We start from the raw sequence: 14,348 nt of genomic DNA on the forward strand, positions 1-14,348 counted from the left end.
ATATATCTGTTTTATCCGGGTTCATCCACATCAAGCGCTACCAGGTGCACCAACCACATGTACAGCGCCATAACTCTCATTGAGCCGCGGGACCCAACCGTAATTCATTGAGTTGCAGGACCCACTAGTTTACACACTTGGCAGATTAAACCTAATTCATTGAGTCGCGGGCCGGAAACGGGTGAACACTCCGCATCCTCGCCGGCCGGCCCAGGGACTCACCGCCGCAGGGCAACAGAGCCCTTTGGGTCCGGTCTGCGTAAGAGGCGGCGATGAACGGCCCCAGAGACTGTGCACGTGTGAGAGCCCGCGCGCCGAGAGCCCCCGGTAGGCTCTCCGCAGCCAAGGCCCCAGCCGCCATCCCGCGGTGTCGAGCAGCAGGGTGCACTCGTTCCCCCATGTGGGACGAGCCGGGGGCAGGAGAGGCGGCCAGACAGGGGCGATCGTGGGGACGGGCAAGGCCGCTCTGGTCCCCCCGCCTGCCCAGCCGGATCTAGGGGATTGTTTGTGGACAGACGAGGGGCGTTGGATGGGTCCCTTGACACACATGTCCGGTGGCCTCTGTGCCAGCAGCGCCGGGAACGAGCCGCCAGCGCGGGCCGCGTCCGGCTGCGGGCTCTCGGGGGGGCGCAGAGTTCGGAGATGCTTACGTGGGCCCCAGGGGCATCGAACAAGGGATGACAAGGGGGGGGGGGGGGGGGGGGCGGATCAGGGGAGGGGGGAGGGGGGGTTCTTGTGGATGATGGCGAGACAGGCGTCGAGGATGGCGGGCAGCTGGGCGTCGGGCTGGGGCGGGGCGACGAAGCTGAGGGCGTGGATGTTGCGGGCGGGGTCGAGGACGAGGGAGAGGGAGCCGTGGGCGAGGTCTTCCTCGGCCAGGGAGGGATCGGGCAGGATCGTTGTCCCGCTGTGCACGCGCACTGTCAGTGGCTGGACACACACAGAGAGAGAGAGGGAGCACGGGCACCTGTCGAAGAGCGCAAAGGTGTGCGCCGTCAGTGGGGGCCCGGTCGGCAGGGGCACGGTCTGGGGCGCGGTGGGGTGGGCAAGCACGACTTTCTGGCGGTCGGGGTCGAAGGCGACGACGGGGATCCGGGCTGTGCACACACGCACAGAGAGAGAGAGGGTCAGAGAAGCGGCGATGTGTGTGGGGGGGGAGGAGAACACGGACCGGAGCGGAGGGTGGCGACGGCGGCGGCGACGACGGCGTCGAAGAGGTTGCCGTCGTTGGCCAGACAGACGATGTCGAGGTAGAGGACCCAGACGGCCTTTCTGGGCTCGATGGCGAGGGCGTCGAGGGGCACGAAGCGGGAGCTGGAGGGAGAGCGAGTGAGCGGGGGGATGGCAGGGGCAGCGTGGGGGCGGGCGTACCCGAGGAGGAGGTCGTTGAGGCGTGCGGCGAGGATCTGGGCCTGGTCGTTGGGCGGGCCGGCGCGGAACCTAGGACAGCACATCGGGCCGAGGTCGATGTTGGGCACTGCGGGGGGGGGGGGGGTCAGCTGGTGGGTGGTGCTGGTGGGGGGGGAGGGACGGACCGAGGAAGCCGGCGGTGGGGGCGGCCGGGTCGGGGACGGCGGTCTCGAGGGTGAGGGCGCATAGGACGGCGGTGTCTCCGCGGGAGACGAGGGCGGAGGCGTGGGCGGCGGCGATGGGCTCTGGAGATGGGACTGTGAGTGTGTGTTTCTGTTTCTGTGGGGGTGGGGTGGACTGACCAGGGAGGGTGTGGATGGGGCGGGTGTGGTGGAGGGCGGGGCGGCCTGGACGGGTGGCGGCGGCTCGGCAGGCGGCAAGCAGTGCGGCTGGCTGGAGGCGGGCCAGCTGGGCAGGGGCGAGGGGCTGGGCCATCGTGGTGGGCAGCGAGCTCAACTCCGAGGAGGCGCGAAGGAGATCCCCCGAGGAGGGTAGCTTGTGGTGAAGCTAACTTATCAAAGTCCCTCCCCATGCGGGAGGTCGGAGTTCGGAGTTCGGGTGGTGGTCCGGGGGGTGACTCATTTGGGTGGAGCTTAAGTTTGGCGGACTTGGAGCATCCACCACTGTCGAGGTAAATCTTTAGGTACACCCGGGGACGAACTTAGCTAAGTCCCTCGATCGGAGGCGCGCGAGCGTTGTCGCGAAGCGACCCTCCGAAGGAGGGACTTATGCCCTACCTCGCAAAAGAGTAGGCAGCAGATGTCTGTTTTCAGCTTTTTTTGCTTGTCCCTCCGTTGAGGCTACGCAAGGACAGCTGGGGCCAAGTCAGCTGCTTCAAGAGATAGCCAAGAAGCATGGCTCTCTGCTGGTATCTTTCTTTTATCTGTAACACATGAGCTTGATTTTTTTAAAAAAAAAAATAAGAGCTGCTAGGTTTTGACAGGTGTCAAAAGTATGGCTTTGACCCAGGCCTGTTTGAACAATGCCCTCCCAAAACCCATGAACTCCTTTTTGTTTCATTTGGGATTCAAGAGTGTTTTTGGAGGGATCCGACCTCAGGAAGGTGGAAAGTGAAAGGGCAGATGTAGGCGGACAAATCTGTCTGCTCAGATTCTCGATGGCTTTTACTTGAGTCGAGATATCAAGAGTTGAAGATTCTGAAAATTTTCCCCAGCCAAATGGGATTTCTGCTGCCTACTGTTTTGCGAGGTAGGGCGTAAGTCCCTCCTTTGGAGGGTCGCTTCGCAACAGCGCTCGCGCGCCTCCGATTGAGGGACTTAGCTAAGTTCGACCCGGGGAGTCCATCCACGGGGAAATCACGCGGAATCCACGAGGACTCCACGTGGTAGCCGCGCGCAAGGTCGGACCAGCGGCTGCTGGTCCACACGTTCACGTGACCTCCACCAAGTGGATCACGGGGGCACCTCGTGATGGCCCCAAGGATTCCACGGATACTTACAGATGTGTACCTGTGGAATCCACGTGGCCACGTAGGCGTGGCTGAAAAATTTAGCGGGAGGAGCCTGACAAAAATTGTCATCATTGGGACTCAAACCCACACCAAACACAGGGAGCCTGGGTGAGAGGGAGTGCTACACTGCAACGCAGCCATTTCACACTGCGGGCATCTCGCTGTTGCTGCGGGCCGCAGCGACATCATGACGCTGCATATCAGAATGCAGCGTCAGCTGCAGCGTCATCTGGCCGGCTGATCGATTTGCCTTTGGACAGCCGGCCACCAATACATAACAACCTCTCGATGACCGGTCCTTGTGCCGGCCATCAAGAGGATTATAACACACTCCTCTCACTCCTCTCGGTGACCAGCTCATGGACCGGTCATCGGGAGGAGTCCACACTCCTCTTGATGCCAGCACACACCGGCGTCAAGAGGAGTACAGACACCTCTTGATGGCCGGCACAACAACCGGTCACCAAGAGGAGTACGCACTCCTCTCGATGGCTGGCCCAAGGCCCGGTCATCGGGAGGAGTACATACACACTTCCCTTGATGAACGGCACAGACCAGGCATCGAGGTGCATGTACTCCTCTCGACACCAGCCTGTGTTGGCATTGAGAGGAGTATGGATTCCTCCTCCCAATGACCGGTCCTTGTGCTGGTCATCAAGAGGAGTGTGGACTCCTCCTCCCAATGACCAGTCATTATGCTGGTCATTGAGAGGAGTGTGGACAACTCTCAATGGCCGGCACAATGACTCCTCCTGATGGCCGGTCCTTGGGCCAGCCATCAAGAGGAGTGCGTACTCCTCTCGGTGACCGGTCGTTGTCCCGGCCATCGAGAGGTGCGTTGTGTGTACATACCCCGGTGGCCGGCTGTCCATCAGACAGCCAAGTGTTGCTGCATTACTTGTCGCGCGGGGTTCGAATCCCCACTGAATCGTCAGATGTTGCTGCGGTCCGCAGCGACATTGAGATGCCTGCAGTGTCACATTTCTATATCATGCTTTTATACACTGTATCAACCCCCCAAACAATGGTTTGCAATTGGGTTTGCAATAGGTTTTTTTCTTAAGTTTTTTTTTTCAAGTTTTTTTTCCCTCTCTTCAAAATCAAGTTTTTTCAGACTTTCAAAACCTCAAGACCAGCCTGAGGTGGTCTTGGCTGGAAGTAAAAAAAAAAAAAATGCTGTGGAACTGACGTGAGCAACGAGCTGACGTGGTCTCCACGCGTTGTGAGAACTCCTTTGGGACGGGTGGCAGTTCTGCGAGGGGGAAATACCAGTTATAGTATTTCAAAGATGTAAGAAGCTATTACAACTGTTACGGGTGGTTTGAAAGACCTGCCCCTCTATGATACTACACAAGAGCTATCACAACAAATTTATTTATTGTTGTGGCAAAACTAATGATAGAGAAAACTATGTGCAGCAGTCTCTTATCAGACCTAGATCAAACTTGAATTCAGCGGAAAGTGGATTTTGTATGGGAAATGGAGTTAGAGTGGTTTTACAGCAGCCTTGAGTCAGATAATGGAAATGAGTCTTTAACGTAAGATATGTTTTATATGTTTGTGATATGAAAGGTGGAGATAAACTGATACAAAACTTCTGAGAGAACTGATTTTATATGTGAACTATTCAAGGTGTCTTTGCCCTCTTCCTTAACCTTCAGTTAAGAGCACAATGGGTTAAGATCACTCTGACTTGTTAAGAGCACAAGTGGTGATACTAGCTACCTGACTACTTAGAACTACTCTGAGGCATGAAAGATGTTGATGGGCAACTTGATTGAGATCACACTGCTGGATTTATGTGGATGAGGCTTGTAACTCTGAGTGAGATGTGTGTTCTGGTTAGGATTGCCTCAGTGGCATGCTGAAACTGAGGAGGGGAAAGGTCCTCCTTTTGTAGTAAAATGTGAGGGATTTTTGCTGGTGGGGATCCTTGTGAGGGATTTTTTCTGGTGTGACCACCATACAGGTGTCCATGTGGTGATGGTATCCACGTGGTTGTGGTGGTGGTGCCCATATGGTGTCCACGTGGTTGTGGTGGTGGTGTCCATGTGGTGTCCACGTGGTGGTGTCCATGGCGCCTACACAATTATGGAGGTGTCCACAGGTGGAGCCATGCTGTGGTACGTGGGTGGAGCCAAACAACAACCCTGGAGGTGTCCACAGGTGGAACCATGCTGTGGTGCGTGGGTGGAGCCAAACAACAATCATGGAGTTGTCCACAGGTGGAACCATGCCATGGGCAGAGCCAAACCACGCCACTACATACACTGTAAATATGTCCTTGAGTCTAATTCTATACTATGTACTATCAAAATATCTCTACAGTATGTAATTATGCTTATGAACACAGTATAATACTAGTAACTTTTGACTGAGTGCAGCTAGCCCAGTGGTTCCAGTGAGTGACTAGGGGTTAAATGACCTGTAGAATCCAATTATACAATAGTACATCTAGAAATATGTCTCCTTCTCAATAGTAAACTGTGACTTTATGTGATTTGATACTTGAAACACATTTGGCACACCACAGCGTGCCAGGAAGGCACATCGTGGAACCGACGGGGAAAAGTGTGAAGCCCATCGGTTCCACGTGGAAAAATAGCGTTTCGTGGAACCAACAAGCTTACCGAGCCAATCCTTGTTGGCTCCACGGATTACCCTCCTCTCGTCGGTTCCACAAACGGGCAGGGCAGGAAGTACCCCTGTCGTCTAGCCAGCGAGTCCCGCGAGGCTCAGTTGCTTAGCTAAAGAAAAAAGCCTCCCTCGTTGCTAGGTATTGGCTCGGTAGGCAGCGCACGTTTAGATAAAGACACCATCACCACCCTCGTGTCCATCGGGGCCGCTCTGTAGTAAACATAAAACACAGCACTCTACTTCATGTATGTATGTACAACACACATATCTCATACCTATTCCGGGTCATCGAGTACTGGTCATTGAAAGACCAATGCACAGGTCTTTCATGAAAGACTCATCATCAAAACACAGACCATCAATAGAACGGTCATCGATAGGTGGTCTTTTGATTCTATGACCGTTCCATTGATGATCAATGGGTCTTTTGATGTGACTGTTCTATGGATGACCAACCCGTCAAAAGGCCGGTCATTGATAGGGCGGTCTTTGGATCCTACGATTGTTCTATTGATGACCAACCAGTCAAAAGACTGGTAATTGATAGAGCGGTCTTTTGATTCTCTGACCGTCCGGTCTTTCAATGTGACCGTTCTATCCATGATCAACTGGTCTTTTGATGTGATCATTCTATCAATGACCAACCGGTCATTGATAGAGCGGTCATTTGATTCTACGTCCAATTCTATGACCGTTCAATTGATGACCGACCGGCCATTGATAGAGCAGTCTTTTGATTCAATGAACTTTCTATCAAGGACCGGTCTTCACAAGTCATCAAATGGGGCACAACCTCAAGGAGGTGTAGCTGGGGTGATGATGAGATTGGTGCTGGAGGGATGTATGTACTCGAATGTATGGGGCACATATGAAAAAGACATATGGCCCATGGGGGTGCGGGGGGCAGTCGGTAGACTTGTTAAAATTTCCCTTACAGAGGCTCTGTCGCAATGGGTAAATCTAGCGAGCCCTAAAGATTTACCGAGCAACTATTTAGCTAACAAGCCCTAAAGAGGGCACGGGGGTGGAAAATGGCTAACATGCTTGGTAAATATGCCTTACCAAGCGGGTTTACAGAGACGGTGGTGGATGCTCTTACGGCTAAAGCGACTGTTTGGGTGGGAGACCCACCAAAAAGTGATGGAAAATCACTCTTTGAATTTTTTACATAGCCTGCAGCTTCAACGCTGCCCCCCCCCCATTATCGGAACTTAGAGCATTTCCACCGCGGGCGGTATTTTTGGGGCGCTAAAATATGATCTCTGGCAGTGCGCAGCCAGTTTTAGCGCCCCAAACTGCTGCGGCATACACCGCAAGAGTCTGTAAAAAGTCATGAAAGGCATGCGTCGCCCTGGTCCACTCCCCCGTCAAATCCACCCGGTTATCGAAGGGAGTTCTCTTGTTGATGATTGGAACAAAGCGGGTCGTTCCGGTCATCGTGGGGAGTATATACCCCTCTTGATAACTGGAACGAACCAGCCATCGAGGGGAGTAAATATGTACCTCCCTTGATGAGGTCGGAACAATCCGGGTTGTTTCGGTCATTGTGGGGAGTATATACTCCCCTCAATAATTGGAACAAAACGGCCAACTCCCCTTGATGATCAGAACAGACCAGTTTGTTCCGGTCATCATGGGGAGTATCCTCTTGATGACCGAAAGGAACCGGACATCAAGGGGAGTATGTACTCCTCTCAATGACCGGAGGAACCGGCCATCAAAGGGAGTATGTACTCCTCTCGATGACCGGAAGGAACCTGCCATTGAGGGGAGTACCTCTTGATGGCCGGCCTGACTTGGCCATCATGTGAAGGGATTGTACATTTGGGGGTGTGAGCTGTAGTTTCACAAGGAGTTTGGTGTGTGAAAGGGAGTTGAGGTGGGGGTGAATGAGTCCCTAGTGAGTCCCTACATGTAGGGACTCGAGGTCAATATTTAGGGACGGCCGTAAATTTTCAACACAAATAGCGCCTGCGGTGGGTTGGGTTGAGGCGGTAAACTCCTGAAATTTCCAACTACACAGGCGGGGCACTTGGTAACAATTGCAACGTCCTTTGGATGCCACTGCCCCCCCGCCGTCCTGGAGAAGCCTTGGGCGTCACCTAGGTGCCCCGTCCCACAGGTGCCATCGGATGAGCACCGGGCCGCTGCCCAAAACCCCAAAGCAACATGTGATCATCCCTACATATCGCAGCCAGCAGGAGAGCAGCACTCTGCTGGCCATGCGATAGTATACAAGCAACACTATGCTGCTCCCTCCAGGGTGTTCCAAAAGCAGCGCTCCGACAGTCCCACAACGCTCCTCCCCACCCAGGACACCCCCCCGCCATTGGAGCCTCTCAGGAATGCCCTGGCGCCGTCCACCTGTTACCCAGACGCCTGACAGGCATGGAAGGGTCCGCCTCAAACCCCACAGCGTGAGAAAGTGCCCCAGAAGCCCAGAGCTTCTCCAATGTCACCTCCGAACAATACAAAACCAAAAAAAAATGCACAAAAATAAACTGTATTCGACCATGGAAAAGCAAAACAGGGCAATCAATCTGAGCCCGACCCCTCACCCATTCCCCCTGCGGAGGCGCCCTGGAGTGCTTATTTCAAGCGCACCGCCTGGATGGTGGAACCTCTTGGCATTGCCGAGTTAGCTCTCAATGTTTAATTTCCGAGTTCGCTCGCAAGCAACAATTTGAAGCGACTCCACGGTTTCACACCATTTCACCTGCCCAAAAAGAGGGAAAATGCATCTGATTTGGGAGGTTTACCAGCTCATTGGAGGTAATGTGATGGCCAAAGCAACTGGATGCACCATTGCCCGGTGTTTTTGGTATGCACACTCTGGGCCTGATTTCCGCGCACTTGTGTGCCAGAGATGATCTCAATTCGTTGCACGCAGTAAATTTTATATAAGCCATGCTTCATCGGAACCAACTCTCCCCAGACCACTCCGTTTCTTCATTCCAAAATCAAACTCGACTTTGCCTCCCATCCTCTCCCATCTCATCTTTCACTGTATTCAGATTCAGCGCGATGTCTCATCTTTATTCATCCGACTCCGACAACTCCGACGACAGCCGCACTGCTACTCCGGGGGCCAACCGCGCATCCAATGCAGGCCCAGTTCGCCCCGCGAGCCATCGCCGACGAGTCGCGGCAGCTACCTATACGCCACCACTGAGAGGATCGGTTGCGGCGGCAGCAGCTGCTGCTGCTAATGTTGCGAGGGCACCAGCCACTTTGGGTGGACCCACTAGGCCGGGTGAGTGAATACAAGGTACAAGTGCTGATTGAAACTAACACTGCTTTACAGCCATTTTACCTGCAGTGCAGGCTGCTGCTGGCGTGGACCTCAACTTTCGGCGTCCAACTGTCTCACCGGCTGTGCCGGGTGGGCAGCAATCATGGCCACAATCTGTTCGAAGGATGACACACTTTGACGAACCTGTCAATGACGAGTATCTCGGCGAGATTGAACAATTTTTTCAGTTATCGGGCGGATATGCAGAGGTTGGGGAGCAGCTCGCCTATGTAAGTAGCCTTAAGTGCTGTTTCCTCGAATCATTGTGTTGAATGCGACCTCTCTCTTCTTTCTACAGGTACCTCAACCCAGGCAATATGTTGTGACGATTTATATCATACTTGCAATGCGTGAGGAGATCGATCGCTTGCGGCAGCAGGTAGCTGTACCACGAGGTGTAGCGGCAGCAGAGGCACCAGCAGCAGATCAAGCGCGTAACTGGCAATACGTTCCTGTATTCACCGTAAGCCCTCTTGATGAATGCAGAGCTTTTGCAACATCTTCTGAGGAGCCATTTGTAGTTGTTTGTGCAGCGCAGGGCCCACGAGCTATTGTTGAGCAGGAATCTCAGGGTTTACGGGTCTGACACCCCTCGTGGCGCGCCTCAGCAAGTCTGAAGCTTGCTGACTCTGGTTCTAGTAAGGATCTCCTGTGGCACATGTTGTCTCATGATGTGCACTGAGTTTCTGCACCACACAGGATCACATCAATGCTCAAAACAATCAGTTCAAGAGAGATTACCTGCCCCGCGGTTACCTGGATGGCGATCCGGCGGCAGTTTCGAGTCTTGAGAGCTTTGTGCGAAGAAAGCTGAGGCATTGTCGGTGCAGGTTGAGAGACTTGGTATGTTCCGAAAACCATCATCTTCATTAACGGTGACTGACACACCTTTCGTGGTCTGGCTCAGCTTTTGTGCGCTATTCAGCCAGGTCCAGGGAGGGGGGATGTAACACACCCGGTGCCCAGTGTGTCATCATTGATTGCTGATGTGAGTGATCATTGCTTCGGTGTTTGTATTGGGTGTTGTTTTTTGGGTTGCTTACTTATTTCGATATCAGATGAGGACAAGCTTGATTCCCCCCAATGCGAATCACCCAGAGGCGGCTGGCGGCGACGATAGGGCCAATCAATCTCACCTCAAAGCGCGCATTGCATATCTCCGGATCCATACCATAACACAGTACGTTGGCAGGGGACCGGGGGACGCGGGGAGGCAGTGGAAGAACATCAACATGCATCTGCTTGAATTGCAGGGCAAAGGCCGCCTTTACCGTACAGCGTGAGTAATTTTGGTCGTATTTTCAAACCTGGGTGCTGATGAAACCAAAAACATTCCCAGGTTTTATCAGCTAGTCCTCTCGTATGATCATGCTACCTTTGGGCAGCAATTTTTCACAGAAATGGACCCCGACTCAATCAGGTTACCAACGGAGCAGGAGGTGGAGGAGCGGATGCTGGCCAACGCCGCTGATGACGCGCCTGTCGAGCAGGAAGCCGGCCTCGATGGCTGATTGCCTGGAATGCCCCTCCAATCTTTCCCTTTTGTGAAGCATGTCCGTGCCCATGAGAACTTTGTTTTTGTAAATAGTTTTATTTTTTGGACCCTGCTCCCGAGCAATTACATTCTTTCCTATTTCTTTTTGACCCTTCTCGCTGCCAAGAGGCTTTCACGGTCTCCCCGCATGCCCAAATTTGATACCGCGGTGGGGATGGGTAGGGTGTATCATGCGTACACCCAAATAAATGCGTTTGGCATCCAGGGGATGTTGCAATGTTACCCATGAGGCAACCACCTGTATCCAGATCCCGCGAGTGGACGTCCGGGGCGGCTATCTCTGGGATGGGGCAGCGGCATCCTTCCTGGGATTTGGCATTTGGGTGGCAGCGGTGGCACATCCCTGGGTTGTTGGGTGTGGTCATCGCGAAGGCATTGCGCAGCGCCGTCCCAACGGCGCAATATTATAAATGGATTTGGACGCCCAGGTGGTGCTGTATTCCTCTTGGGGTTGCATCCTGCGGGTGACCCGACTCCGGGCGTCCTGGCGATGCCGAACTGCACCCGTGGTGTAGGGCCCCGATTTAGGGCCCGCGGTGGAAATGCTCGCTGCTTTATACTTTTATGGTGCTCAAAGTTGGTTTGCATAATTTTATGCATGCATAAATCATAAAATCATAAGAATATTTTGGTGAGGAAATTTTGTATTACATAATCAGACAGTCATATCCCCTGCAAAAAAGATTTTATGATTTTATGATTTATGCATGCATAAAATTATGCAAACCAACTTTGAACACCATATTTGTTGATTTTTTGAGCTCATCACATCAACATCACATTTTTCAAGTTTTTTTCGACAAATTTTTGTAAAGCCCACCCAGACTCAAGACGGCGGTCTTCACAGGCGGTGCCTGGCCCCGCAGGCCTGTGCGGGTCAAGTTTTTGTTTCTCTTATTTCGGCTTTGCTTGTCTGCTATACTTTTTCCTTTGAAAATCTGAGCTGACAGATGAGGTGCAGGTGCATCTGTCGATGCTCGGGACCTCATATTTATGTAGCTTGCACAACAAGCGAGCTACAGGGTCTCGAAGTTGAACCAGGCTTTTGGCCGATGCTCTCAGGCGAGCACCCCGACATAGGTCGTGAGTCCCTCCCTGCGGTCGGCGTCACTCTGCTGCCCACTCAGCCCCGCAGAGGAGGGACTTCGTTAAGTTAGGTGGTGAAGCAGCTGCCGCGAACCAGCTACCAGCCATGGCACTCCTCATCCGCCGGGCAGCCCACCAACACCCCCTCCGCCTCCCTCCACCCCCCGCGCCCCCCAGACTCCCCCACCGCACCCTTTTTCTCGGCACCGCCCTCCTCGGCCTCGGCTGGGCCGCCGACCGCTATCTCTACGCCGAGGCCGTCGCCCGCACCCTGCGCCTGGCCTACAATGCGTCAGTCCTCTCCCCACGCTGCACTGGGTAGCACGCTGACTGCTCCTCCCGCCAGCGGCCTGACGATCGTCGACTACAAGCTCAACTTCAGCCCCGACCGGCCGGCCGACGAGCTGCATGCCCGGGTGGCCAACCGGCTCGCCGCCTGCTGCGAGCGCAACGGCGGGCTGTACATCAAGCTCGGCCAGGCCATCGCCATCCAGGCCGCCCTCCTGCCCCCCGTCTACACCCACGCCCTTGCAAGCATCTTCGACGCCGCCAGCCCCATGCCCTTCCAGCTCGTCCGCCAGGTCTGCAGCCGCGAGCTCCCCGGCGGCATCGACCGCCACTTCGAGACCTTCGACCCCACACCCATCGCCTGCGGATCCATCGCCCAGGTACATCGCGCGACCCTCAAGGGCTCCGCCACCCCTGTCGCCGTCAAGGTCCAGCGCCCCGACATCCCCATCCAGATCGAGCTGTCAGCCCCTCCCCCCTCCCCTCCCCTACACACACACACACACTCACTCACACATCCACTTCTGCAGAGACCTGTTCGCCTACCGCAGCCTGCTGTATGTCTACGAGAAGGTCTTCGACCTGCCCGTGTACTTCGTCGCCCAGTGTAAGCCTCCCCCCCCCCCCCCCCCCCCCCCCCCCCCCCGCGCGCGCACCGCGAGCAGTGCTGACAGCTGCCGCTCCAGACGTCTCCGACCAGATCCGCAAGGAGACCGACTTCCTGTGCGAGGCGCGCAACGCCGAGCGGACGGCGGCGCTGGTGGCCAGCGACGCGCGGCTGCGGGAACACATCTACGTCCCGTGAGTCTCCGGGCGCATCCTCCTGTGCGGCCAGAAGACTGACTCGTCGCGGGGCCCAGGCCGGTGCATTGGCCGCTGACGACGCGCCGGGTGCTGACGACGGAGCTCGTCGACGACGGCTGTCGGCTGACGGACACGGCCCGGCTAGCCGAGAAGCGCCTGCACCCCAAGGCCGTCATGGACCTCGCCATGCAGCTGTTCGCGACGATGGTGTTCAGCTTCGGCTGGCTCCACTGCGACCTCCACCCCGGCAACCTGCTCGTCCTCGCCCACGCCGGCAAGCCCAAACTGGTCCGCCCCCCCCCCCCCTCCCCCCCTGCTCCCGCCCGAAAGACCCCCTGCTGATGCGTGCACACAGGCGCTCATCGACCACGGCTTGTACATCCACTTGCCCGAGACCTTCCGCCGCGACTACTGGTCAGTCCCCTCTCTCTCTTCCCCCCTGCCGCACAGCGAGGCTGACCCCGGCCTGCACAGCGAGCTGTGGCGCAGCCTGTTCGTCCTCGACTCCGCCTCCATAGACGTAAGTCTCTCTCTCTCTCTCGCTCTCTCTCATGGGCTGCTCGGCGCACTGACGCGGGAAGAAACGGGGGCGGCAGCGGATCGCCCAGGGATGGGGGTGCGTGCCCCTCTCCTCGTCTCTCCGCGCCCGCTGACCCTGTTCTGTGCCCCGCCCAGGATCGCCAACAGCGACCTGTTCGGTGAGTCCTCCTGTCCCCGACCAGCAGATACCGTCCCGACTGACCAGGCCCTGACGCGTGTTTCGGCAGCCTCGGCGACCCTGATGCGGCCGTTCGCGGCGCGCAAGCCCCGGGCGGGCGGCGCCGGGCCGCCGGCGTCGGCGTACGAGAGCAAGCGGCGTCTCTCTCTCTCTCTTCTCTGCCCTTGTCGAGTGCGGGCCAGGCTGAGCGTTTGCGGGGTGCACAGGTAGTCTGAAGATCAAGGCGACGCTGAAGACTATGCTGGCGAACGAGGCGCTGATCCCCCGGGTACGCCGCTCCAGCTCTCGGCGTGTGAGCAAGACTGATGTGTGTGTGTGGGGATACAGGAGCTGGTGTTCGTGGTGCGGTGCATGCGGATGATGCAGGGAAACAACCAGGTGCTGGGCAGCCCGACCAACCGGCTCGCCATCCTTGCCCGTCCGTCCCACGCCCCCCCCCCCCCATCGCTGCCTGCCCATCGCTGACTGAGTGTGTGTGTGTGCAGACGGCGCGGCCGCGGGGATGGCCATCAACCCGCCGCTGGGGCCGCGCGACGCAGGCCTGACGACGACGGCGCGACGGTGGATGGACGGGACGCTGAAGCTGTGGACGTTCCGGGCAATGCTCGTGCTCGTCGACGTCGGCTTCTTCTTCACCCGGGTCCGTCCCCCTCGCCCGTCCCTACAAAAGGGAAAAAAAGACTGACGAGGATGCGGAGCAGGTCCGCCAATGGTGGCTCGCCCGCCGCCTCCCCGCGCCCTTCGCCCCCGGCCCCGCCATGCGCCCCCCCAGCCGCGAAGGCTTCGAGGACATCCTCCAGCGCCAGGTGCAGACCCTCGCCAGGGAGGAGTTCGGCCTCACGCTCGACGACAGCGCCTTCGTCGGCTGACCGTCCCGGGCTTCCCGCGCAGGGACTGTCCCCCAGCTTCGACCTCTCTATAGAACTTCCGCCTTCCCCGCTGCTTATTCTTCTGAACCCTTTGTTGGTGTGTATCATACACGTCCTGACCGCGCTTCTATCCAAAAAGAAACACACCGCGACGTGTTTTCGTGGGGACGTTCTGACGGGGGTCGTGGCCAGCGAGCTCCACTCGTGTACAGTCGGGG

The 14,348-nt window shown here is 56.3% G+C and overlaps 3 protein-coding genes across 3 annotated transcripts; 2 read left to right on the forward strand and 1 right to left on the reverse strand.

Annotated features, from left to right (window-relative positions):
- Positions 1-493: 493 nt before the first annotated feature.
- On the reverse strand, positions 494-1,845 carry PtA15_18A422 (uncharacterized protein; the record flags this gene model as incomplete). Its single annotated transcript, XM_053164959.1, has 5 exons — positions 494-645; positions 753-907; positions 968-1,097; positions 1,372-1,440; positions 1,536-1,845. 5 exons carry the CDS (start codon positions 1,843-1,845, stop codon positions 494-496), a joined length of 816 nt encoding a protein of 271 aa, XP_053028917.1.
- A 6,697-nt stretch (positions 1,846-8,542) lies between these two features.
- Positions 8,543-10,321, forward strand: PtA15_18A423 (uncharacterized protein; the record flags this gene model as incomplete). The annotated part of the gene is made up of 9 exons (XM_053164960.1): positions 8,543-8,771; positions 8,823-9,040; positions 9,109-9,273; positions 9,344-9,363; positions 9,430-9,448; positions 9,510-9,653; positions 9,718-9,798; positions 9,869-10,089; positions 10,150-10,321. 9 exons carry the CDS (start codon positions 8,543-8,545, stop codon positions 10,319-10,321), a joined length of 1,269 nt encoding a protein of 422 aa, XP_053028918.1.
- A 1,236-nt stretch (positions 10,322-11,557) lies between these two features.
- PtA15_18A424 (uncharacterized protein) lies at positions 11,558-14,130 on the forward strand (the record flags this gene model as incomplete). Its single annotated transcript, XM_053164961.1, has 15 exons — positions 11,558-11,742; positions 11,798-12,202; positions 12,270-12,346; positions 12,426-12,540; positions 12,600-12,831; positions 12,899-12,957; positions 13,018-13,063; positions 13,140-13,159; positions 13,219-13,241; positions 13,311-13,391; positions 13,468-13,529; positions 13,589-13,679; positions 13,747-13,901; positions 13,963-13,973; positions 14,034-14,130. 15 exons carry the CDS (start codon positions 11,558-11,560, stop codon positions 14,128-14,130), a joined length of 1,659 nt encoding a protein of 552 aa, XP_053028919.1.
- Between the last annotated feature and the right edge of the window lie 218 nt (positions 14,131-14,348).

Source organism: Puccinia triticina, chromosome 18A, assembly GCF_026914185.1.
Source record: "Puccinia triticina chromosome 18A, complete sequence".
NCBI classification, from domain to species: Eukaryota; Fungi; Basidiomycota; class Pucciniomycetes; order Pucciniales; family Pucciniaceae; genus Puccinia; species Puccinia triticina.